The sequence below is a fragment of the Drosophila elegans genome, unplaced genomic scaffold (genome assembly GCF_018152505.1).
Source record: "Drosophila elegans isolate 14027-0461.03 unplaced genomic scaffold, ASM1815250v1 contig_208, whole genome shotgun sequence".
Lineage (NCBI taxonomy): Eukaryota > Metazoa > Arthropoda > Insecta > Diptera > Drosophilidae > Drosophila > Drosophila elegans.
In genome coordinates, this window is record NW_024545578.1 from 16,176,868 (window position 1) to 16,201,744 (window position 24,877).

The following is a 24,877-nucleotide window of genomic DNA, read 5'->3' on the forward strand; positions in this document are numbered from 1 at the left end:
TCTGGGCCCGGGTTTATTGGATTTGCCAGCGATGTGGCCACAGTCGTGTTTCAACACTTGGCGGTGCTAGACGGCGAATCAGGATCCACTATCAGGAGCCAGAAACTATCGATGCTAGCCGAAGTGTTGGGCTATGGCTACCTGCTGGCCTACGTGATCTGCCTGCTCTGCTGGCCAGGAGCGGCATATCCGGCCAGCAGTAGCTATCGGGATCTGGACATCTGCAATCACTGGGACGGGCGGCGGCACTTCCTCGAGCTGGGCAGTCCGGCCGGAGAGCTGCACGCCCGGAATGTGACCACCACCGCCTATAGGGTGAGTGTTTCCGCCACCGGTTGTCGTAGGGATTGGGTCAGCAACTTTGGATTACGAAACAGAGCTCGCCGCTGGGCTTCAAGAACGGTGCGGCGGCTGGGGATGTGTGGTACCAGTGCAGCCTGGAGCTGGTCACCTGCGCCGAGTGCGTCATCCGGGTGGCCTTCACCTATGCGAACTTCTCGAAGAGCTGCGGCAACACGGGTGGCAAGTCCAGCATGTGTCCCTGCGAGCACATCCAGTTCTCGGAGCCGCCCTACGACTCCACCATTTCCGGTCAGGAGTTCTGCGGGGATGGCAAGGTGTTCCGGAGCAAAACTAGGACACTGCAGTTGAAGTTCTTCTACAGGACCAACAATGCCCACGTCTTTTCGCTGCAATACTTCTCAGAGCGTAAGATCAAGGGATTACTTAGTTTAATGCCAGGTAGTTATAACTAGGTTTTCCCCGGATCAGGCAACGTACGGATTGTGAGTGGTTCCCCCAAGCAGAGCATTGTGGGCAACGGGAGTGCCAAGTACTCATCACCGCAGGTGATCTCCACGCCGTACTTCCCCATGCCATATCCCCGCGACTACGGCATCGAGCACATCCTCACCTGCGAGGCGGACAACTGCCAGGTGCGGCTGGACTTCACCGACTTCCAGCTCGGCCTCGCCTCCACCCTGGAGATCTTCGACTCCAATGGCCAGATGCTGGACTCCTATACGGGCGAGCACTTCCGTCCGCCCATCACGGTGAGCAGCGGAAAGTCGCTACTCCTGCAGTTCCGTGGAAATTCGGCCACCGGAGTGGGTTTCCGGGCCGAAGTTAGCTTTGTGTCGTCCAAGCAGCTAAAGGACGAACGACTGGTGCCCTACACAGGTGAGTGGGTGGATTTTATTACACTGAACAGAAGACTCTGTTGGAAAGTCATGTTTACTATTTATACTATGTACAAATACATAATTCAATATATAGTTGTCACCTTACTTTATGACTAATCAATCCAAAAAACATATTCACAAAATAGTTACATACATAAGAGGTTAAGAAAAGATTATATTTATTTTCACTGTTAATGAGTATATGATGAAGATTTATAATACCCATATGCTAACGATTTTTATTTAGTTACAAAACCATTTCTAATCCTTTCGAAAAAAAAATTTGAATTTTACCACTTTAGATTTTGTAGATTTTCATTAAAGTAAATTCAGTTTGATCGAACAGAAAACTGTAACAAGGGCTAACGCTTGATTTCTGTGTAGGAGTAGGGACGTTGGAATAATTGCCGGATTAGCCGGACACTTGAAGGTCTGCAGGCAATCGTCGTATTGATTTTGGCAGAGGAAGTGGGCGGTGTGCTCTTCACAAATATCAATGTCAATGCAAGGCGTTGAAGTGGAAACTGGGTGACACTCTGGTTAGGTCTGGTTTGGTAAGACAATCGATTTCTTGGATTGGATCATTGCCCAACTGGTGGTGGGGCAACCGCTCATATGTAAGGGGTTGAATTAGTTATGCATTGTTGAATAAGGTTGGACCGTTTATAACACAAGCCATTTGGATTAGTTTAGTGGATCACATAATGTAACAAAGCAAAGCTGAATGCAAGAGTAATTAAATGCCACCAATTATGTCCTTCTCCAACTAAGTTTCGAAATTAAATGGACAAAGAACTCAGCCTAAACCCAAACATATAAATAATAAAAATAAAAAAAATTTTAGATTGCGGTGGAATGGTCACCGGACCCGGTGGGGCCATCACCATGATGAACATGATCGAAAATGCCACGGACGTGCGGCTCTTCGATTGCATCTGGATAATCAAGCCCGGCAACAACTACATGATGATGAAGACACACATCTCACTGCGGGTGGACGACTTCTACGGAATGGCCGCCCGCTCCGAGCTCACCATCCGGCAGGGCACCACCTCCGATGCCGTGGAGATCGAGAACGTGATGTGGCCGAACAATGGACTGAGCAAGGAGAGCCATGTGGCGCCCATCCTCAATGGCTACTACATCCGCCTGCGCGGGGTATTCGGGATGTCCTCCAAACTGGCCATCGTTTATAGTGTGTTCAACTACTTGAGTGAGTACGAACCTAAATTGGGATTATTGAAGGGGGGATAGGGTTTTCAAGACCATAAAAAGAGACGATTTCGTGGTTTTGTTTTTTAAAATATGGACAATGTTGTACAATTTAATTTTAATACACTTTAATTGTTGTCATTTTAAATTTCTTGAAACAAAAAGGTGCATCCAAAAATATTCCCATTTGAAATTGAAAAATTCGATACTTTCTAATCAATTTAATGTTTTTAATTTAAAAAAATCTAAAATTAAAATAAAAGTATTGTGATGTTCTGTTTATTGTTGTATAGAAACTATGTACAAAATTTCAAAACTAATCGGTTCGGCGCTAGCATGCTTACCGACTCTAGAAATGGCATTCGTTAAAAAATAAATTTAAATTTATCATAAAAACGCGATTGTCGCTTCCTCGTTTGTAACGTCTGTAATCTCAAAATACTGTAGAAAAAAATAAAAAAAATAATAATAATAATTGTAAAAACGCCACCCTTCTAAGTTAAAAAATAATACAATAATATTTAATATATTTCAAATACCTAGATTGCTACATTGGCTCGGAGTTTTTGTGCGGGAACAACCACTGCATCTCGATTCGACTCCACTGCGATGGCTTCGACCACTGTGGGGATGGCTCAGATGAGCCGGATTCCTGCGAGGAGGACTGGGCCCACCTGCACCACGATCGCCGCTGGTACTCCCACAAGCCCAACTACTACTTCCCCAAGATAGACCAATATCCGGATCTCAAGACGGCTACGGGCATCTTTATTATCAGTACGCTGGGAATCTTTGGTGTGCTTTCCGGCTGGATGGTGATCCTGTACAGGATGGGGGTGCGAGCACGTCACCAGCGGGAACTGCAGAGTCACCTGCAGACGATCAGTGAGCTGCTGGATCGCCAGGACGAGGATCGCACGCCAGATGAGCCGCCGAGCTACGAGGCACCGCCCGATTACGAGGAGGTGATCAAGGTGGGAATGCAGCAGGAGCTGAGGGAACCACGTCGCCAGCGTCGCGCCCGTCGTCCTCCGCCGCGTGATCGGAGCTGCAGTCGCGCCGCCAGCAACTGCACCATGCAATCCGTGCTTCCAATCCATCACAGCTGCAGCCTGGAGCGGGATCAGGAGCAGCCCAGTACATCGGCAGCGGCCATGACCCATGCGGTGGCTGCCACGGACACCACCGAGGATGCCGAACAGGTCCAGACGATGGCCCAGCGGATGCTCCTCGCCACGGCTATATGTGGTAGGTTTAGGTCTACCTCTACCCCAATCCCGCCCTGCAGTCGCTAACTTACCCACAGAGTCCCACTTGCAGGCACTGCAGGCACGTCTCTCCCGGCAGCAAAGGAACCTGGGGTCCGGCTCCAATCCGTGGGGATTTCAGCGTGCCCGCCACCGCTATCCGCTGGGGGTGAACTACCCCCAGCCGACGGATGCGGGTCAGGGTCAGGGTCAGCCACGACGCCCGGTAGCACGGCGGATGACTGCACCCAGGGAGGCGACTCCCTCAGCATTTCACTCACTATAGGCCTGCCCTCCACGTCGGCCGGGAGTCCGGTGACCACCGACCAGAACCAGAATCAGAATCCAAACCAGAGTCAAGAGCAGACCAGTAGCAACTGCACGGAGCACACGTACCTAAAGCGATCGTGGTTGGTGGTGCAACAGGTGCCACCTGGCAGGGGCTACAGGGTCCAGCGACTGCGACACACCTTCTCCTCGCCCGAGGCCTTCACTGGCGACGAACTGCATCTTCCGTATCCGGATTTCCTGAGCTATGGCACCAATCTTCCACACGAGCGGAGTAGCAGCAACTTCGGCTCGGAGCTGTCGCGGGATCCATCCAGTTATAGTGTGGGAAAGCGAGCTCGCTTAAATGCCGAGGAGGCAAGTGAGTCGGACACAATCACCAGGGATGTGGAGTACTCCAACCAGACCCTCCAGTCCCATGTGATGGAGGAGAGCCCGCCGAACCACAGCGAGAGTGAGAGCGAAGGGGAGCAGCAGGTGTCCTGCTTTGGAGCCGTAGCCCAGCGACCCAAGCGACGACATCGAGCTCATGTGAGGAGTCGATCCTTTAGCAACACGGCAGGTGGCAGTGCCGGCAGAAGGCGGCTCATCCAGCGCAGTTCATCTGCTGATCTTCTCATGAACTATGCGGCCATGGTGGTATCGACGCCACAGAAAAGATCGGAGGGAGTGCAGCGGTTGTTCTTCATCTAATTTGGGGAATGGGGAATGTCCGTGGGAACGATAGTATTAAAGCCTAGTGTGATTCTGGTCGGGATCTGGTCACAGTTAAGCAGACCTGTTCCTCATTCGAATGTGATTGACAAGATGATTAGCAATACAATATTTTTGGCTGTTCTCAAACATTTTGAGGAAATTCTTTATAAATTAAATTATTATGTTTAATATTAGTCAAAATTTAAATTGGGAACAGGTCTCAAAGTATATACATATACCTATTATATTATATATTATATATATCCCCTTATAGCCTAAAAAGAATAAATAACTACAGATAGTTAGCATTTTAGTGGTTACTTTATTCATTTTATAGCGTTATACGTGTAGCATTGGCCAGTGCGAGCCAAACTGTGCCCCGAATCAAGTTAAAACAACAAAGTACTGCCAAGATCGCCTCGAACCCACCCAAGTGATCAGGGGCACACCTTGGCAGGCACTGGCCTTGGGGTGCCTCAAAGGTGCAAAACAATAAAAGTCTATTACGTTACGCGTATATATGGAAATCAAAATGCACATTTGTATATGGATATATAGACGAATATGATAAATAATACCAAGGCGTAGTCAATGCCGTAGGACTGCCTGCTATCCAGAGCCACCTAGGCCACCGTATCTGTAGTACCTATTCCGCAGATCAGTAGATCCTACTGCTGCAGCTGCTGTTTGAGATTCTCGGCCAGCGACTTGCCGGTGTCCAGGGGCACCACTATATTGCGCAGACTGTCGATGCTGTTGCGCAGTTTGGTGGCCTGGAATTTGCTGGGCAACTTCGGTGACCCACCCACCGAGGCAAATGCAAACGTCTTGTACTCCTGGGCAGCCAATGGGGGCGGGGGCGTGGGCGGTACCAAAAGAATCGGATTTAGTATGTTATATACACGTGGTTTTATTTGCAACGCAAAATATCAATTAAATCATAAGCAAGCCAGGGGATTCAGGGAGCTAACAGAAACAGCAGGAAGGTTCAATGCCTGTATAAAGTCGACTAAATAAAGATTCTTCATGTATGTCATAATGTGAGAGTGGGCGCGTATATAAATTAAACAATGGTAAGTAATGGTTGGGTATGCCAGAGAGCTTAACGTATTTCGACAACATTCCTGGAGCTCAGCTCTCGGGCTGACTACCCTTGTCCTAATTATAGAAATTAAACATACAAAAATTAAAAATAAGCTGTGCATGTTTCGGTCATGATGATGGTGGGGGCGGATCAGTGGTCCCTAAGTTACCTGATTGCCGCTGGGCGAGCTGGCCTCGCTGAGGGTGGTGGGCGCCTGGCCCATGTACGACTGGAATGTGGGCGTGGGTCCGCCACTGCCATTATCCCGATGGCCGCCACGGGTGGTCACCTTCTCCTGCAGCGAGTTGAAGGTCTTCGAGAGCCAGGGCTGCCAGCTGTTGCGGTTGGTCTGCATCTCACTGAGCGTGTTACTGAGCTGATGGTTTAGGTCCTGGTTCTTGCACTCCGCCTCCACTTGGGCCAGCTTAGCCTGGGCCAGCTCCAGCTCCAGTTCGCGGATGCGCTGCGAGGCGGCGTTGAGCGGATCTAGGGGACCCAGTGGATGCTCATTGGCATTCCGCATGGCATCGGTTTGCCGCCTGGCGTTTCCACCATCCGTCTTGGCATTGTCGTTGCCGGCGTCGATCTTCTGCTGGCAATCCCGGCAATTGGAAACCATGTGCTGGAAGGCAAGGGATGAATAAATATATTCTTGTGCTAGCGGATGTTAATTGCTTGATCACTCACCATCATCTTGCCCAGAGTCTCGCTGAGCGTGTTCATGTCCTGCTCCTGGCGCTGAATGATCTGCTTGTATTCCTGTATAATGCCCGTGTGCTTCTTCTCCTTCTCCACAGCTCGCTCCTTGGCGGAGGTGAGCTGCTTATTGAGCGCATCAATCTCCGCCTGCATCTTGCGCCTCTCCTCGCCGAAGCGATTCTCGTAGATCTGTGCCTCCTTCTCCAGACGCTCTTTGTGCTGCTTCTTCAGCAGGAACTCCTCTTCGTACTGCTTTAGCTTTTTAATCTTACGCTCGCAGGCCTGTTTCATCACCTTGCGCGCCTGGCTGGAACTGCGGCATTTCTTGGGCAACGTCACCCGGAAATACTTGAGAATTCCCTCAAAGTCAAGCTGCCTCAGATCGGACTCACAGATCGACAAAAGGGTCACGGCCACCTGGAAGAGCACAGGCAGTCCGTCCAGCAGAAAGACATCCAGCACGTGGAACACAAAGCACAGCGGGAAACGTGCTGTGTACAAGGTTAGGAACCACTGCGAGGCGTACATGTGCGTCTCAATGCCGCAGGCTGTAAAATGTTCATGCAGCTTGGGCAACTGATCCTTGATCAACCGCTCCAGTTGGTAGAGGCGCAGATAAAGGACCTCGAAACCCGCCTTGTAGAGATCACGGAGGCCGTAGTCGTACATCAGGGCCACCAGAACACAGAATGCATCCTCCTCAGGCATCTGAAAAAGGAGTTTTATAAAAAGTTGTTTTGTTTAACAGATAGTATCTCGACTGTTTTGATAACTCACATGAAGCAGCAGACTGGCTGCAATGAAACTCAAGCCCTGGCAATAGCCGACCTCGCTGTCGTGCACCGCATACGCCTTGGATACCTTGAAGAGAGCATCCTGACCAGAGCCACCAGTCTCCTTGAAGCATTTGTGCGCCGGGAAAGTGCGATGGATGTCCCGCTGGATAACGGTCTCACACTTGGTTTCCTGCAAGAAAATATGCCATTACTTTTGACCCTATGATAGAGATAGCTAGCCAGCGCACTTTGGTGATCAGGATCTTGTACATGTCGTTCATCTCCAGCCTGCCCTCGACGTTGGCCAGCTTCTGCCAGATCTTCTCGCGTAGCGCCTCTGGAACACCGAGCCGAACCAAGGGCGCCAGGTTCTTGGGTCTCTTCTCGCCATCCCACTCCCGCAGAATGGGATCCCACTCGTCCAGCGTGTCCTGCGAGCAATCCTTGGACACCTCACCAGTGCCACTGAGCAGCGGCTCATCTCCATCGCTGCTGTAGTCCGATGGACAGTCATCCTCAATAGAGGCAATGGACGAACTGCGCACGATGCGCGATAGATTATTCATGCCCATCTTGAGCAGCGAGGAAGAGCTCTGCTGGTGACCCGGCTGCTCCGTGATCTCCTCCGAGGGATCAATACTGCTCACCTTCCAGTTGGACTCGTCTGTACGCTTGAGGTGCAAATAGAAGCGCAGCGTCATCGGGCGTTTGGACATGAAGTGATCCATAATGCGCATTTCGCTGGCCGACTGAATGGTCACTGGGGTCTCGATGACGAACCTGACTGGTTCCTGAATGCGACGCATCACTATGTCCACGGCCACGGTGAGATTGGTCTTGGACGACTCAAGATTCAACTGCTCAAAGGCCTTCTCCTGCGCCTTCCACTCAGCTCGAATGGTATAGGGCCAGGTAGAGTTGGGCTGCGAGTTGCTGTCTGAGTCGGTAATAACTCCACCAGTTCCACCTGGAGGTTGGTATCCCATGCTGTGCATGTCAATGAGATGCATGTCCTTTTGGACGACTAGTTTACCAGGCGCCACCAGGACTCCAAAACATCGTTCGATATGCAATGGTTGAAGGATATTCGACGGAGTCTGTTTGACTGTGATGCACACCTCCTTATCGGTGTTCGCCCGCAGCTTAAAGCATCCCCTATCACGCGGAACTGCGGCATACGAGTTCTTGGCCACCCTCTCGCGAATCTCCAAGGACACTATGAACTCATAGCCGGCCGAGTTCAGAGGATTCCCGCTCACATCAGAGGTCACCGAATTGGCCATGTCCACGGCCGAGTTGAGGCTGCAACTCATGCTGGGCGGATACGTCTGGAATGCCTTCTGGAAGCAGGCTGCGGGCAGAGATTTAAAATTAACCAGATGAAATCACTCTCAGGCGAAGTTGATGATCTGACTCACCGCTGACTTGATTGACCGCCTCGGGAATATGGCACCGGAATACATGGCACTGGAACAATGCGTCGCCATGCAGCCAAGTGAATGCGAAGCACCCATTCTCCACCGTGTCCACTGGTCCACGATAGTAAAGGATAATGCTGGATATCTCGTAGGTGGCAATAATCGTATTGCTCTCCGCATCGTGGAGGCTGTAAGAGGAGCATGATGTCGCTCAGTGAGTCACTCTAGGGGCAGTAACAACTTTACTCACACCACCAGGCCATCAGAGCAGTTGGGAATGCTCACGGTTATCTTCAGGCCCACCGATTTGGAGCCACTGTTCAGCTCGCCCATGATGCGATACACCTCCGTCTCGGATTTGGGGGTATTGATGTTGGCGGCGCCCAGGTAAGTGACTCCGGAGAATATAGTGCAGCCCTGATCGATCTCAGAAACTGTGGGAATAAGCCAGAATTACAAAACTCAGATATTTGTTAACAATTAAAAATCGAAGTATACAAAAACAATAATTAAACTATCTGGAAATCAAGAATTTATAGTTTTGAAAGAATATTTAGTTAACAAAATTAGAAATCATATTTGTGTTTATCATGTCAAGAAAGAGATTTGAAATCACTTTAGCTACAACTCCAACAACAATTTGGAAATACACAATATTTTATATTGTGTAAAATATTAAAACAATATATTAAGCGCAAGAGTGTTAATTTAAACCAGTAGTCTTTGAGGTTATTGTTACTTGTGTTGAGCACACTTCAGAAAAAGCACTCTGAAGTTTACTACAAGAGCCCTACTCACTTGGAAACCCAAGTATTTGTAGTTTCCAGAGATTTTAAGTATTCTTTCTCGATTTAAGGTCACTCACCCTCCTCGTCGGTAGTGTCGCCCTTCTCCGGCTTCATGGCATCCTGCTTCTCCTCGATGCAGGCGGGACTGGCGTCTATGCAGTCGTAGAACACCGAGTGGCCCACTCTGTTGGAGCTGGAGGCGTCGTCCAGGGTCTCCTCGCTCTTGGGCGAGAACAGGGTGCAGGGGAAACGCATCTCGGGATCGGCAGATCTGCCGCCGGATCCCGTGAGCGGCAAGGTCAGGGACTTTTGCTGGTGATTTGGGACGCGTTGCGCGATCTTCTCCCCAGCGGCTGCTGCAAAATATTTTAATTGACAATTACGCGGCGAGCAATAACAAGAAACGAATTGAGGGGAATTTTTTTTTAGGAAAGTATTATTATTCCGTTTGTTTGTCGATTGTTTCCATGACAGCAAAGCACTGCGGCCGATAAGATTGCAGCTGGTTGGGCTTAGCTATCGAATGGTGTTTTCAATTTTTGGAGCGACGATGTGTACACAGCTGGCGCTGGGCAGCGACTGAGTTTAGTTCATGGGACCTAGGGAAACCGATTCCACCCTCTCAGTTGTGGTTTCGTACTCACCTACGCCGCGTTCCAGCTCCAGATCTTTGAGCGCGTCAGTCATCTCGTGCTGCATGTCGCTCAGGTTGCGATTGTGGGCCATGTCCAGTGTGGGCGAGCGATCTCCCCCAGCTTCGGGGGAGGAAAGGGCCAGAGCACTCAGCGAGGTAGGTGGTTTGCTGCCCTCCTCCGGTTTAATCCTCTCCTGGCTGACCACCTGCTTCACCTGCTCGATGGGACTGGCCACATTGCTGTCGGTCACTATTTCGTACTCCCCGCTGGTCGTTATCGAGGATTCCGAGGACTTGGTGCTCAGATTATCATCCATTCCGAACACTCAAGGTTGCCTTAGGTCCGGGGACTCCAAAATGGGTTGCTCTTTGTTGTGTGCGAGCTCCTGATTTTCTTTATTCGTAAGCCCTATGAATTGCGCATTTTCAGGGCAGGTAAACAAATCAATTTCTGCTCCAAGGCCGCGGCACTGGCTTTTTATAGATTTCGGTTTTAATTTGTCCAATTTTCAGCGGAGTCGCATTGTTTGGCTTGGTTCCGCCGTAAATCGATGACGAATCGGTACGGTTTTGTTGGGCTTTTGGGGGCGTACACACACGCGCATGTATGTCACACAGCGCCCACTTCGCGGGGGGCGTGTCGAAAGGGGGTGGTGGGCGGTGGGGTCGGCGGGGTCAACAGTTAGCTGCCGTCGCCTTGCAATCGGATTCCTATGGATTTTTCGTTAACCGCAGTGGCTGCAAGTGCTTTCTAAAAATACTTTGGTTTCTATTTAATAACCAACACTCTGCAAAACTGTGTCACATTGTTTAAACCCCGTTTTGCTACGTTTTTTACGGGCTTTTCAGCAATTTTTATGCAATTTTCCCTCTGTTTTGTTTACATATTTTTCAACTAGTGCTGGTCAGGAGCAGGTCGATATTTGGGCATGCCTATCGATAGGGAACAGCTGTTCAGCGTTGTACAGTACTAGTCGCTACTGGTGTTGGCAAGCAACTATTTTCAAAAGGATCGATTACTACCAGTACTTTTAGAAGGGTACTCGAAAAAATTGATTTGGAAATATACAAGTTTATTATAATAATATGGTTCAATACATGAATTAATCAAAACAGATTAAATTTGTATTTATTTATTTATATATATTTTTTAAAAACCATAAAATGTTTTTTTTATAATCCATATAAAATCTAGCTGCTTAAGTAAAGATCCCTAAAAAAGATCCCTAACATTGAAAAAATAATTGGAACGCAAAATAACTTTATTCCAAATTAAAGGAAATGTTGAGCTCGAGTTAATTTTATCGAACTAGTGTCATCACTCTCTTCATAACACCTTGAGCATTTGCCAACACTGCCCTACAACACTACCGCGCGTGCAGGAAAAAAACGTGCGCGTTAATTCGTCGCATTTTGTGTAGATAATTCCTAAATTCCGGATACTCCTGCCTCCGAATCCGATTCCCAAAAGATGTGGCCGCGATTTGGCATCAAGATTGGCAACAGCACGCTCTGCATCGCCCACGTGCGAGCAGACGGCAAGGCGGAGGTGATCGCCAACAAACAGGGCGACCGTGTGTCCCAAGCGTGCCTTCTCTGGGACGGAGTTTCGGAGATTGAATGTGGCCTCACGGCCAAACAGAAAATGGGAACGCGCCCGCGCCAGGCGGTAGCCCACAGCTTCCAACTACTGCAGCCCAAGGAGCAGCTAACGGAAGAGAAACTGGCCAGTGCGCTGAAGGAGATCCCCTGCGACTTTGACAAGGAGGAGTTGGTGTTCCGCATGGAGCACACGGTGCCCTCTGAAAAGGAGGACCAGGACGACCGGGTGGTGACCAAGGAACTGAGCGCCTTCCAGGTGACGGTCGAGCTGCTACGCGCCGAACTGGAGCTGGCCCATCAATACCACACGGACGGGGAACAGGCGCCCATCGCCGTCCTCTCCATACCCAGCTACTATCCCGCCCCGGCCTACAAACTGTTAGCAGAAGCTGCTCAAACCGCCGGCTTCCACGTGGCCCAGATCATTGCCGAGCCCACGGCTGCTGTTTTGGGTTACAGCATCGGCGAGGAGCAAGCGGAGCAGCGCCGCCATGTGGTGACCATCAAATGCGGTGGCCTCTACAGCGACATTGCCTTCTATGCCGTGCAAAACGGCCTGTTCGTTCAGTTGGCCACCTTCGGACCCTTCCCCATCGGTGGCCGCCAGTTCACCGAGGCCTTGGTGCAGTTCATCTGCGAGGAGTTCCGCCGCAAGTACAAGCTGGATCCCCACGAATCGCGTCGCTCGATTGCCAAGATCCGCACCGCCGCCGCCAACTGCAAGCACATCTTGACCACGATGCCCTCCACGCAACTGTATATCGACTCCCTGATGGACGGCGTCGACTTCAATGCCCAGATGTCGCGCGCTCGTTTTGAGAGTCTTATCCAGCCGGTGATCAACAATCTTATCCAGCAACTTAGCGAGTGTGTGGAGCAGGCGCAAAAAGAGCACCCCAGTTTGAGTAGCATCGATGACATTGTGCTCCTCGGAGCCACCATGCAGATCCCAAAGCTTCAGGCGGCTGTAGGCGCTCGTTTTCCGGACGCCAAGCTGCACAACAGCCATTCGGCGGACGAGGTGGTGGCCATCGGCTGCGCGCGCCAGGCAGTGTGCTTGATTGAACCGCTCGAACAGCAGCTCCACAAGGAAGACAACTGTGTGGTGTCCGAGGATGATCTGTTTATCTGGCATGGCAATGACGAGGCCAACGCCAAGCTGGTCCTCGGAAGAGGTAGCGTTCTGCCTGCCAAGATACGGATATCACTGCCTCAATCTGAGGAGGGCAAGGGTGCTGAGGGAGACAATGGGGCCGCTTCTTTTAAGTTGCGCACCGGAGAGAGCGAAATACTGGCCCGCCTGCCGAACAGCACGACGCCGGAGGATGGACTCTACCAGCTGGAGGTCGAGGTGGACCTGGACGATAAGGACGGCAACGTGGTGCCGCTGGTGCGACTGCGCTGCATGTGAAAGCCGGACTTCGACCCGGAATCGGTGCGCTGTCGCCTAGTCTATTTATTGTTGCTAGCCTAATGATTACAAAACAAACTCAAAATAAAAATAAATCCGAAAGCGGCAAACGAAAAACGAAAAGAAAGTTTAAATACCATGTTTAATTTTATCTTAGTTATGTTTAAAACTGCAAAGTGGCAGCTTTATGGCTACGCTCCAGTTTACGCAGAAATTCCTCAAAAACCACAACGCCCTTGAACATGCTGGTCTTCTTGTGGTCCTTGATCCGGCTCTTGTCTTCCGGCGCCTCCATGTAGCTCTTGCTCTTGTCATCGAAAGCGTTGATCTCGTGGAGCAGCTGGGTGATCGTGGGCACTGTGGTGGGATCGAACTTGGCCACAGCGCTCACACTGAATGGCACACAAACCTTTCCCGTTGCCGGATGAATGCAGAATGGGGCCTTCAGCAAATGGTTGAATCCCCTGGTGACGTTGATGTCCAAACGTGGATAGAGCAGTCCCAACTGGACTTCTTGCACTATGTTCTTGAGCTTCCGACTCCAGGCGTTTGCCGTGGACGTTCTCATGGAATTGGCATACTTGATAAAGCTCTCCCACACGAGTCGCGAGTGTGCTCCGTCCTCTACATTCTTTTGCAGATACGATTCCAGATCGCCTCGGGCCGCATCATCGTGGACCATGTTTAAGAGTTTGCTAACTCCCTTGGGCGTACCAAACAAATTCTGATCCTCCAGTATAATCTCCTCAAACATGGGCTCTGCTATCTTCAGGGCTCGCTTTAAACTATGATGCGGGCGATCTCCCATTGGACACCTGGGTGAATTGCTGCCCGAGAAGTTGACATAAGAAATGATGTTCAGGTACTCCGCCACGGCAAAGCGACCACGTCCGTCCAAGTGACGAGCTTGGTGGTCGCATACCCAGCAATGAATACCACGACGTCCAGAGAAAATCCAGATAATGTGCTCAAAGCCGAAATCCTCGCGCAGTGCTACATCCAAAATTCTCGCAGCCAGCACCATGAACTTCCAGCACTTAAGGCACACGCCTGCTCCCGAGCAACAGGTGCGCACATCATCGTAATCCGTCATGTCAATATCAAAGACCAGCTCACGTTGCACGGGCGTTAATCCGCCTGGAACAGTACGATGGTTCTTGGGTCTGGTGTGCATCACTGGTCCTATATCGATCTTAACTGGACTCCTCGAACAGATCTCCTTTTCCAACTCGGCCTGGCTTTCAAAGCATAGGTAACGAATGTATATGTCGTCCTGAAGCGTAAAGGATATCTCACGATTGCAGAAGACGCCATCTTCAGCTGAAATGTAAGACAATTAGTGGATAGCTGAATTAGAGAACAGATGGATAGACTTACTCAACCCATAAGAAAGCCAGCGGTAGAAGGGCTGGTGGGGAAAGAGGCGTCTGTAGTACACGGGCAGCATGTCCTGCAGGACCTCAGGATTGTAGGCAGGCACAGCTGACGTTTGCTGCTCCGGAGATTGGTTTTCCTGATCTTGTTCTGGCATTTTTACAGACTGAAAATAAATCATTGGTTTAATCCAAAAACAAAACTGTAACCTGTTAAATTGTTGGGCCATAATTAAATAAAAAGAACATAAACATTCTTGTCGAAACCTTATATTTATATATTTTTTTTTAATTTTTTCTTTTTTAAAGAGAGATACACGATTGGAGCTTAGAGTACTGAAATATATTAACGACATGCAATTGTTAAAAGTACGAGGCTGATTAATTGTCAGTTATGGGTCGAAACAAATCGAATCGAGCTAACACAATGGAATACGGCGGAATGAACCTGGTCAGAGTTCCGATGATGTCCGATGATTGGCTTAGCTTACGATGAAAATGTACGTGTATTATGTATATATATTACTATATAATATATGTGTCTACTTTATGCCTAGGTTAGATCATTGTTGTAGCTTAAGGATTAGAACACGACAGGCGGGCGTTCCCTTGTTCAGCATCATGGAGCAGCGAAGGGAGCCCAGCACTGGAGCAAACAAATCTAGGCCACTGTGAGGCGGATGTCCTGCATCTTGTGCTGCTGCCAGGAGTGCGCCGGCTGCCTGGGCGGCGCCGTATTGTACAGCGTCACCGAGGCGATGTGGCTATTGGGCATAACCTCGAAAATCAGGTCCTGGTAGCCGTAGCAGAAGGTTGAGCCGAACGGATTCGCCGTGTTCGTCGAGCTGGCGCGATGCAGCACCACTGGCCGCTCTGAGGTGGCCAAGGCGCTGCTGATCTCATCCCACTTGGTGTAGGCGCTTATGTTCACATGGTCCTGCTTCGTGGGCGTCACCAGATCGTGGCCACTGTCGCTCATCGACGGGCGATCCGCCTGGAGCAGGAACTGGAACTCGCAGCGATGGTACATGTTGAAGTTGAAGTGCCCCGGATAGTTGGTGTGCAGTATAAACTTCTTGCAGGTCTGCGTCCTGGCATCGAACAGCACATCGATGCCCAGCGTGAAGTAGTTGAAGAAGATGTCGCTCCGCTTGCTCTGCGCTTGCCGATTCACACTCGAGCTGTGTATCTTCATCTTGTCCTCGCTCTTGAAGAAGATGCGATTGGGTGCACCCAAACTCGTGGCCACATCCTCGCAGCTGTCGCCGAAGAGCAGCTCCCGCGTGAAACACTGACGACGTGGCTCCAATGCTCTGCCTGAGCCCTCCGTAAAGAGCTTCAGCTTCAGGCCCTTCGTGTGACCAAAGGAGGTGCGGAGTACTGCGGCCGATTCCAAATACATCTGACGGTGATAGCAGGCCAGCGGGAGAGATGGAGCCCTGTTCTCCGCCACGTTGCTGCCCGCGTACAGGGACATCTTGGAAACGACGGGCGAGGCTCCGTTCAGGAAGACCAGGGAGCCCAGTCCATGGGCGTAGCCCGAGTGCAACTTGTTGTCCACCGGGAAGTAGAAGCTGAGCCCGCGGAAGTGGAGGGCAAAGAGTTGCTTGGCTGCATCGTAAACCCCGGGATGGGTGGCTCCAAAGGAGTGCTCGATTTGCTCGATGCTGGGCAGGACCTCCGGGGAGTTGAAGTAGACGCCGCCATACCGCAGCTTTACCAGCTTCATGTTGAAAACCTCGATGGTCTTCAGGCGCTGGATGACGGGATCGAAGATCAGACGGACGCCATCCTGCGGCAGGTTAATGATGATATCCACGCCTAGGGGATTGGTGTCCGAGTACAGGACCTGGACTCCCTTGATGATGCCCACCTGCGACTGGATGATGGCGATGGCCTGCGAGAAGTGCATGCCCAGCACAAATTCCCAGGCATCGCAGCCCAAGGAATTCTCCGGCAGGATCTCCAGATCTAACATGTTTCCTGTTTTTTTTGTGGGACGATCTTTGTTTGTTATTGTTTGTGTTTTCGAATCACGAACCCACTGACCTTGATATGTGAAATCAGCTGCTGATTGCGAATATATTTAATCGAATATATACGCAATTAATGCCAAAGTGTGTTTAATGCTATTATTTCAGCACTTTCTGTTTCTTCGATTGTTTGCTTGGTGGTTCTGGCTTTTGGTAGTTGACGCTTTTGTTTATTTTTATGCAGTTACGCAACGCTCGTAAAATTGCTTAATATTTGTGAACTTTCAACTACTTGTCGTGCCCTCTGGCACAGCGTTAAGTCGTATTGTTTTCTTCTAAAAATTCGGACAAAGGCGAAATGCGCAGCAGAAAAAATGAGATAATAACAAAATAATGGCGTTGCCGGATCGCCGCAGGCAGCTGATTTGCGAAATCGCAAAACATATGGGGTGTGGTTCGCTCACTACTTTTACATTACTAAGAACTTAATAATTACATTTATTTATGAAATTAGTGAATAACTTAAATATAAAAAATACTTAAGCAAATACTTCATGATATTGCTTCATTTGATCGGCACAGCTGGCAACGCTGGTTAACACGCAACAGCTGTTACTATATTTTCGCGCGCTTTTTATAAGAGTGCCAAATTAAAATTTTAAACTTACTTTTTGGGCTTAACAGGAATGTTTTTGAAGACCCTTCTAGTTTCTCAGATTCTTTAATGTTTGAAACTTCACTTGCACTTCTTTTAGTTATTAAATTGTTTTTCTTTATGAATAAACAAGCGATTTTGTCAGACACCACCAGGAACCTTGCCTGTAAACAACAACTGATTTTCGACGACTGCTAACACTACTCTCCTAACGCTTACCAGCACTAATTAAAAATCTTTTGCGGAATATGAACAATTTTTGTTTATTATGTACTTACAGCCCACTTCTCTCTTAAATCTATATAAGACATATAAAAACATCACTAGCAAACAATTCCATGCTATCAAAGACTTTGGATTCCATCTTCAGGACACACAGAACCGCATTTGGGGCAGCCAAAACTGGCATCCGTTAAAATATTGGCGCTCAGACAATAATAGCAATAGATATGACCACATCCCATGTGGTGAGGCAATGTGGGTCGCTCGCCGCAGAAGGTGCAGGTGGTGCTCAAGGTCATTTGCGGGGCCAGGAGCGCTACACTGTTAACGCCTGCCTCCATCCGACGTCCAGAAATCACCTGTCCAAAGGTCCAACTTTTGAACACCCTTTGGAGCTTACGGAAATTGATTATGGGCAGCACCAGACCAAGGATTTCCTGTTATACAAGATGGTATATATAGTAATACTAGGAGATCTAGGAAACACCCACCATGAATCCTCCCCAGAGCAACTCTCTCGTCAGGTACTTGTAGCCTATGTCCCTCCTCTGATTGTTCCTCAGACTAATGTAGTCCAATCCCAAAAGGTAGTCCACCAGTGTGGGTTTTCGGCCCGTCTTCAGGAACCGAAAGTAGTTGAGGATGTTCAGCACCAGCGCACTGTTCTCCGCCCAAGTTATGGCCTGACTGAACCATTCCACCCGCCTGGTCAGACGCCTTTCCTCCCAGCTTTTCACATAGCCCGGCAGGACAGTCAGCACAAAGTGGAGCACCAACCTAGACACGGTCAGCTTCTCAGCATCATAGGCCAGGACCAGGAGCTGCTGGCCAAAAGTGGAGCATCGCTTGCCAACGGAACCGAACCAAATGGCGGATTGTATTAGCAAATCTAACTCGGGCTGGATTTTGATGAACAAAACAGGCTAAAAAATACAGAAGTTATAAGGAGATCAGGGATAGTGTTATCTATATACTCACTGATATCGCCTGCAAGTTCTCCAGCAGATTGTCGCGTATCAGGCGGGCAATGTCCTTGTTTAGAAAAATAGCATCTATCTGCAAGGTAAACATGTCTCAATTCATCGCTTTTATTCGTCAATGTCCCCGTTCTCAGTTTACCTGATTCACACGTGGTACATATTTGTTTTTCTCCAGCATTTTGTTTATATTTCTGCCTTTTGCTAGCTGATCATTGATATATGTTTTTTTATCTGTACTCTGCCCTTTCTTATCAACAGTTTATTAGAGATGTCAATCAAAATGAAAATATACTGCTACTACTATCGATAAGTCAGTAGTGTTGGATAACTAAAACTAAGAAAGGCGCGTTAATTTAAATTTTCAGCTTAATAAAGATACTTGTTATTTAATTTATCTGAAATAAAAAATAGATTATATATCACGGCTTACGGCAACTCCTGTTTTTTTTTTGGACAGTTAGGAAGCATTTTCGAGCAGCTTTTCAAATACGACTTATGCAATTTCGATGAAAACAAAGCAAAACGAAACGCAGAACTTGTTTGGGAGCCGGAAAATGTGTCTAACGATGTCTGGTAATTTGTGGTAATCTTGCCTATTGCCGTTTACGTCTGGAAACGCATAAACCAGTTGGTCAGTTGAGACATTTGGCCATTTGTTTGAGGAGTACAAGTTCAATGATTGGCCCCGGCTGCAAATATTATGGCCAGTGGTCGGGTGAGTTTTGATTTTATAAAAAGTACATAATTCACACTTTATTACACAATTTACAATTCGTTCGTTCGATCTCTGTAACAAGTTTTACGAGAAGACATAAGTATACATTACAGATTATAGATTATAGATTAAGGATTAAAGTTTACAGTTTACAGTCGAGTGATTGGTAAATTCGTCTGAGCAGGTAGTGACTAAGGATCAGTTGAAAGCGGAAGATACACATAGAAGTTATTCGCTATCACAGAATAAAATACAATATACAAAATGTTAATGAAATGGTCGTGGCCACTCTGAGGTAAGAGTCCTCGAATGTGGTCCCTGGCCAGGGTGTGTGCTGATGTCCTAATTACGAGATATGAAGCTGATTCCATGGTCGATCGATGTGGATGCTTGTCCCTCCTCCTAATCCTCATAATCCTCCTCCAACTTTCGGCTGATGAGCAATTTGGCTAACTCTAGTGCGCAGTGGTTGCTGGCTTAGTAGTGGTGCTCGTGCAGCTCCTCGTGGTGATGCACTGGGGCGGTCTTGTGGACAACGGCGTTGAAGCCATTGTGCTTGTCGGCGGTGTAGTCCACGGTGCGGATGGAACCATCGGGCTCCACCAGCGAGTACTGGCCCTTGACGGTGTCGCCATCGCGGGTCTCGTGCTGCGACTTCACATCTCCGGTGTGGAAGTCATTCACTCCGTACTTGAAGGCGTACTTGGGAGGGGCCTGTCAAATATAATTAGATATTTTAAATGCCAAATTTTTCACGAGATATAATCTTATTTAAAATATATTAAAAATGTACTATACAAATTTAAATGCCTAACAAACCAAAAATATAATCATGCTAGGTTTATCAATTAAGGTTCAACACAAATGGATATAGATATTGCTTTTCTCTTATGAAATCGCCAAATCTTTTCACTTGATTTTAGTGTCTTTAAAAAACTATGTTGGATTTCTCATAAGAAATGTTTGAGCAATAGTTCCAATGTGGTATCCAATATGGTATCATAAATCGAAATAATCATAAAATATGAATAGAATGTAGAATGAATTAAATCTGAAATAATTGCTTTTAATTTGAATTGGGTCATTTTCGACAATTAAATCCTTACTGTTCAAACTCACATAGTAGTCCACATGTTCGTCATGGCCATGGGATTCGTGGGTCTCGTAGTGGGGCTCGGCGTGGTCGATGTGTCCGTGCTCCTCGCCCAGCGAGATGCGCTCAATCTGGTGGTGTCCGTACTCGTGGACGGGCTCCGGCTCGTGGTGGGCCAGGTGCTCGTAGCCGTGGCTCTCCTCGTAGTACTGGTGCTGGTGCTCCAGCGGATAGGCGAGGCTCAGGCACAGGGCCGAGGCGAAGATCAGATACTGAAAGATTAGATAGGCAGGTGCATAATTAACAACGGGGCTCAGACCTCGGCTAATTGTTTCCGTTGACGGAGTGGAGTTGCAAGTGCTGTAATTAGCGGTGGCCAAACTGAGTGGGTGGAAAAGTGAGGGGGATCTGCTGGCCACCGACTGTCGCGATCCATGTAATGTTTGCTTTTAAGGCGAATTTCTGAGGTTTTTCTCTCGCTGGTCTTAATGAATTCATAATCAAGTGTTTGCTGTGGTCGACTGACGCTTTTGTTTGGATGTACTTTTAGTGGTTTCTTTGTGGTTAAACTGCAGCCCGTAAATATGTTGGTTAACTCAGAGGGAGTTTTTTAAACTAACACAATTATTTTAGTTTTTTTCTTGCTCCAAAAAAAATGTAGCGTTTTAAAGACGTTTAAGCTTAAATAGTGGTTTCCTTGTGGCTTCGTATTAGTTTGTTACCGAGTTTCAGCTAAGAGGTCCTATTTACTTTTATAATTGCTTAGTAATAGATCTTATTCATGTTAAATTTTTTTACTAAAACCTTCCTATCCTGATCATTAAATCTTAATTTTGTGACTAGGACATTTTACTGTTTTTATTTTGAACTTCTATATATTTCTATTTGTTTTATAAATCATTACGGCCCATAAAATGATAGCACATCCTGGAGCTAGTATCCTTTTAAGCGAGACACTTATTCAGCTTGATTCAGCACTATTTCACTTGGTTTATGGTTCATAGCACATGATCCACAGATCGTTTTGGTATATCCTTCGGGATATGTTTTGTTGAACAGTTCATAGATCACAATCAATATCCTTAATCCTCGGCTGCTGCTGCTCACCTTGAATGCCATTTTAGTATGAATTTAAGTTCGCGATTTGTTTGGAGATTAGTGGATGACTGCACGCAACGACTTTTCACCACTGAATAATGTGGTTGCAACGAAAATGCGCTGCTTTTATATGGTTAGGAAGAAAGTGAATCGGCTGGCAGCGGTGCTTCGTCGGATTGGTGGATCGGTGGGTCGGTGGATCGGCGGTTCAAGCAGCGGTGGTTCGAGCAGCGACGTTGCCGTCTTTGGTGAGCGGAGCGTCTCATGAGCCAAATGTAAAACAGTTCAGATGTGGTTGTTGGTTGCCATTGTTTGACGTTCGATGTTTGCTGCCCCGCTGCACTCAGAATAAAAACTAAAAGTCGCCTTAAAATCAACCACACTAAAAAATTCTTCTCTGAAATTGACCGTTTGTGGTTTTTGATATTCAAATTTTTTGAACTTCCGAAACATTGCAATTAAGTCATAGAGTTTTTTGCTATAGCAAAAAATTGTAGAAAATAAAGATAGACAGGGATAAATACTTAAGTTTTCAATTAGTTAGGAAAATATCATTTAAAATTAATGTATTTATTTATACTATTTTAAACTGAGTTATTAAAGTGAAAATTTTCAAATAAATTATTTTAAGTATTTTTTTAAATTGCCCATAAATGCCAACAGTTTTTGACGTTTTTTTATAGCCCAAAAATTTAAACATGTACCTAATATAATTATTTTATTTCAATTAAGGGCAGAGTTGGGACACTATTTGCTTATTTTTTGTCGAGTGTTTGTTGTCCAGGACTCTTTGTGTGTCATTAGTGACGCATGCGATGGCGTTGATAAGTCGTCATCGCTGTTGCTGATCGGCAGTTGCAACATCGCTGTCAGCCCCGCTCCGAAGTTTGTTAATAATATTTCGGTATTTTACCACAGCCTATTTGCATTGCAGGTCTGCATTGTTGTTGCTCTGCAAGTACGCTCATTAAACGCTGTTTGACCCAAATTTCGGCCTGATGATTTTCGTGGCTGCTGCTGGGCAACATTTTTGGGGGCAACCTTCTATTGCGGCTAGCCTCCGGTTAATCGTTTACTTTTAATGCGCTGATTTTCGTAAACCGTAAATGGGGAATTGTAAATTGAATAGGGGCTGCAGGCTGGTTTGATAAAGACCTATTTTGTAATACTTAATTGTTCGCCATAAAACAGAAGTTTTGTTCACAGCTCTTTTGGGGGTCCCACATACTCGGGCTGCCCTGTACTTCAATTCAAAGTTAAGTGCCACAATTGCGTTAGGGGAAAATTAACCAATGTTTTTGAGTCTTTCGTCAATTTGCGATTGGTTGGCGCTAATTAGGCAGCCAGCCGTTGAATTTTGTGTTTTAAGGATTCTTGCCTCGAAGGTTGAGACAATAGTTTTGTTAAATGCATTTAAGTGACACAAAGGTGTTTTGTTTTTCGGCTACATTTGTTGCCCAATTCAATGTAATCGGATTACAAGATGTTTTAAACTACACATACATATAATGTAGAGTTACAATTTTGAATAGCTTACTGGGAGTTAGCTTAAGATCATTTGTTGAACATTAATGATAAAAATGGAAAATTTACCTCTTGTCTATATTTCTAAAATCTTTTGTCTTTTAAACCATATTTTGCAATTCCTATTGTTAAATCAAAATTAATGTTGATTTAAATATTTCAATGATATTAATAATAGCTTCATTATTATAAAAATATACACCAAAGTAAACTTGGAAGGAACCTTCCAATATTTTAAATATCGAAGTCAAATCAGTCTAATAATAAATTCGATTAAACTTTGCCACTGCCCTAAAAAAATTCCTTTAAATTTTCTCACACATTCAAATTCCAGCCCATCATCCACTCGTTCAACTCATTCCCATCTCGTTTATCTAGTTCATCGGCAAGTTGTTTGCCAATAACTCGAGAAATTACTTGGATTTGGATTTCGTGCAGTTTGCATAGCCCCGATTTGCAGGCTCTCCAGTAGATCTGCCGTGGATCCAGTCCAATTGAGTCCAAGCAAAACGAATGACATCGGGTTGATGGACTCTTAAATACAGACACAATTTTAATTGCTATATTATGGTCGACAACGTTTGACAACATTGCAAGACATGACAAACCGAAAAGCAGCGGATAAAAACAAACATTTTTTCACGATGATTACCAATCCAATCCGCCGCAAATCCCGAAGCAGCATAAGAAATATGGCAAATAAAATAAATGCTTAATTATGGCCCACGATTTGGGGTCTACGTCTCCTGTTGTTTTACTGCGCGGAGCGTTGGCGTCGCGGCAGGTGGAAAAAATAACGCAAGTCAACATGCCACACTCGACAAACGGCTAAAGTCGCCTTTGTGGCATTCCAAATGTACATACAGTCACGTACCATAGTGTATCTGCCGCAGCATTTGGCAATTCGACGAAGCGCCGCAAATTGAACGCATTGCTGATACAATTTTCAGCTCTGAGTTTGTGGGATTTCCAAGAAGGATACATTGATGAGGTCGCTAGGGTTGTGATTGGAAAAAATTGTGTTTTTAATTAAAATTTGTTTTTTTTTCCATACCACTTTTCTTACTGAAATAATTACTTTGATTGATATATTAATCGTTTTTTTCTGCTCTAAATGTTTGGCCTATCAAAGAGTAAAACCAAAAAAAAAAAAATATTTTATTGTTAATCACATAATAATTATTTGCTATGTATCGGATGCTCTTGTTATATCTACAAAAGTTTTTGAGTTAATCTTTCGAACGTCTCTTTGGACCCCTTCTAGGACGCATGGATTTTCCGTCCACTAAGATTGCGGTGCCCAATAGAAAGATCACAGTTAGCCACATCAGCTGCATAATTGCAAATATTCATTCTTTCTAAATACAAAAATCACCTACGGGGAAATAAATATTTATGCTTAAATAGATTCGTCAGGCGTTATTTATTTAATGCAATAGGTGTGAAAAAGCAAGGCGAATTAAATCGGCATTGTAAATACCAGATATAAGGGTATACGATGTCGGGTATACTTTTTGAGCCATTTCCCCCATTTTTGTGCAACATTTTTCGGTTGATTTCTCTGCTAGTTATCGCCTCGAAATTTTTTTTTTGTACTCTGTCGTTGTAATTGCACACAAAATTTTCATTTTGTTTGCTCTCTTCTCGTTTCCTCCCGCTCACACTCGTTGGCCAGCAGGTGTTAATTTTTTGGTTAGCTATAGTTTAGATTCGCAGTTTTTTTTTTTTTTTTTTTTTTTTGGTTTGGCCTGGCTTAAATGTGGCTTACTTTTACCCAGAGCGCTTGGCCACTCAATCAATTCCCACTCACAAAAGTGAAAAGTCAAAACGCGACTTGAATGCGGCGTTTTTGCTGCTTTTGTTGGTTATGCGCATGCGCGCATGTAACAGCTGCAGGTAAGCAGACCAAGCAATTACCTAGTAACTCATATTTACCGTTAGACATTTAGTACATGCATTAACTTGGCCAAAAGTAGTTGAAGTGCTCCTGCTGCCGCGGCTAAAGCTAAAGCTAAAGCCTTAGCTATTTCTGGTGTACATTTGCGACATCGGCCAAACAAAATAAAACAAAGCAATGGAAAAAGTTTGGTACACTGCAAAAAATGTGTCACTAATAATGGTGGATTGGCTGGTACCTTTAACCAAAATATGGAAAACGCACGTATGCAAATATATACAAAGTCAAAATACTTGTCAACATTCTAAAAA

The 24,877-nt window shown here is 46.5% G+C and overlaps 7 protein-coding genes across 9 annotated transcripts; 2 read left to right on the forward strand and 5 right to left on the reverse strand.

Annotated features, from left to right (window-relative positions):
• The first annotated feature begins 43 nt into the window (after window positions 1–43).
• On the forward strand, window positions 44–4,852 carry LOC108147474. Of its 2 annotated transcripts, none has more exons than XM_017274022.2 (6): window positions 44–315; window positions 378–708; window positions 772–1,179; window positions 2,026–2,394; window positions 2,937–3,641; window positions 3,714–4,852. In XM_017274022.2, exons 1-6 carry the CDS (start codon window positions 112–114, stop codon window positions 4,619–4,621), a joined length of 2,925 nt encoding a protein of 974 aa, XP_017129511.1. In that variant the 5' UTR covers window positions 44–111; the 3' UTR covers window positions 4,622–4,852. The 2 variants fall into 2 exon arrangements, with proteins under 2 accessions (XP_017129511.1, XP_017129512.1); XM_017274023.1 differs by having other exon boundaries at window positions 58–315; window positions 3,700–4,049.
• A 74-nt stretch (window positions 4,853–4,926) lies between these two features.
• Window positions 4,927–10,929, reverse strand: LOC108147472 (rab GTPase-activating protein 1-like). 2 transcript variants are annotated; one of them, XM_017274021.2, is made up of 9 exons: window positions 10,034–10,929; window positions 9,467–9,742; window positions 8,852–9,035; window positions 8,602–8,789; window positions 7,432–8,534; window positions 7,185–7,373; window positions 6,396–7,115; window positions 5,878–6,330; window positions 4,927–5,460 (listed from the first exon to the last, which is right to left on the reverse strand). In XM_017274021.2, exons 1-9 carry the CDS (start codon window positions 10,338–10,340, stop codon window positions 5,293–5,295), a joined length of 3,588 nt encoding a protein of 1,195 aa, XP_017129510.1. In that variant the 5' UTR covers window positions 10,341–10,929; the 3' UTR covers window positions 4,927–5,292. The 2 variants fall into 2 exon arrangements, with proteins under 2 accessions (XP_017129510.1, XP_017129509.1); XM_017274020.2 differs by having other exon boundaries at window positions 9,467–9,745; window positions 10,034–10,928.
• A 424-nt stretch (window positions 10,930–11,353) lies between these two features.
• Window positions 11,354–13,153, forward strand: LOC108147493 (heat shock 70 kDa protein 14). Its single transcript, XM_017274050.2, has one exon. The coding sequence runs from the start codon at window positions 11,495–11,497 to the stop codon at window positions 13,034–13,036; it is 1,542 nt and encodes a 513-aa protein (XP_017129539.1). The 5' UTR covers window positions 11,354–11,494; the 3' UTR covers window positions 13,037–13,153.
• Window positions 13,154–13,160: 7 nt separating this feature from the next.
• LOC108147494 (DNA primase small subunit) lies at window positions 13,161–17,218 on the reverse strand. Its single transcript, XM_017274052.1, has 3 exons — window positions 17,051–17,218; window positions 14,414–14,576; window positions 13,161–14,356 (listed from the first exon to the last, which is right to left on the reverse strand). Exons 2-3 carry the CDS (start codon window positions 14,565–14,567, stop codon window positions 13,200–13,202), a joined length of 1,311 nt encoding a protein of 436 aa, XP_017129541.1. The 5' UTR covers window positions 14,568–14,576; window positions 17,051–17,218; the 3' UTR covers window positions 13,161–13,199.
• Window positions 14,678–16,766, reverse strand: LOC108147495 (UPF0183 protein CG7083). Its single transcript, XM_017274053.2, has 2 exons — window positions 16,459–16,766; window positions 14,678–16,392 (listed from the first exon to the last, which is right to left on the reverse strand). Exon 2 carries the CDS (start codon window positions 16,385–16,387, stop codon window positions 15,071–15,073), a length of 1,317 nt encoding a protein of 438 aa, XP_017129542.1. The 5' UTR covers window positions 16,388–16,392; window positions 16,459–16,766; the 3' UTR covers window positions 14,678–15,070.
• Window positions 17,219–17,284: 66 nt separating the features above from the next.
• LOC108147393 (peroxisome biogenesis factor 2) lies at window positions 17,285–18,513 on the reverse strand. Its single transcript, XM_017273829.2, has 4 exons — window positions 18,379–18,513; window positions 18,238–18,315; window positions 17,751–18,182; window positions 17,285–17,696 (listed from the first exon to the last, which is right to left on the reverse strand). The coding sequence occupies exons 1-4, from the start codon at window positions 18,415–18,417 to the stop codon at window positions 17,382–17,384; spliced, it is 864 nt and encodes a 287-aa protein (XP_017129318.1). The 5' UTR covers window positions 18,418–18,513; the 3' UTR covers window positions 17,285–17,381.
• Window positions 18,514–18,959: 446 nt separating this feature from the next.
• On the reverse strand, window positions 18,960–21,255 carry LOC108147396 (adult-specific cuticular protein ACP-22). Its single transcript, XM_017273832.1, has 3 exons — window positions 21,155–21,255; window positions 20,074–20,319; window positions 18,960–19,668 (listed from the first exon to the last, which is right to left on the reverse strand). Exons 1-3 carry the CDS (start codon window positions 21,164–21,166, stop codon window positions 19,432–19,434), a joined length of 495 nt encoding a protein of 164 aa, XP_017129321.1. The 5' UTR covers window positions 21,167–21,255; the 3' UTR covers window positions 18,960–19,431.
• Between the last annotated feature and the right edge of the window lie 3,622 nt (window positions 21,256–24,877).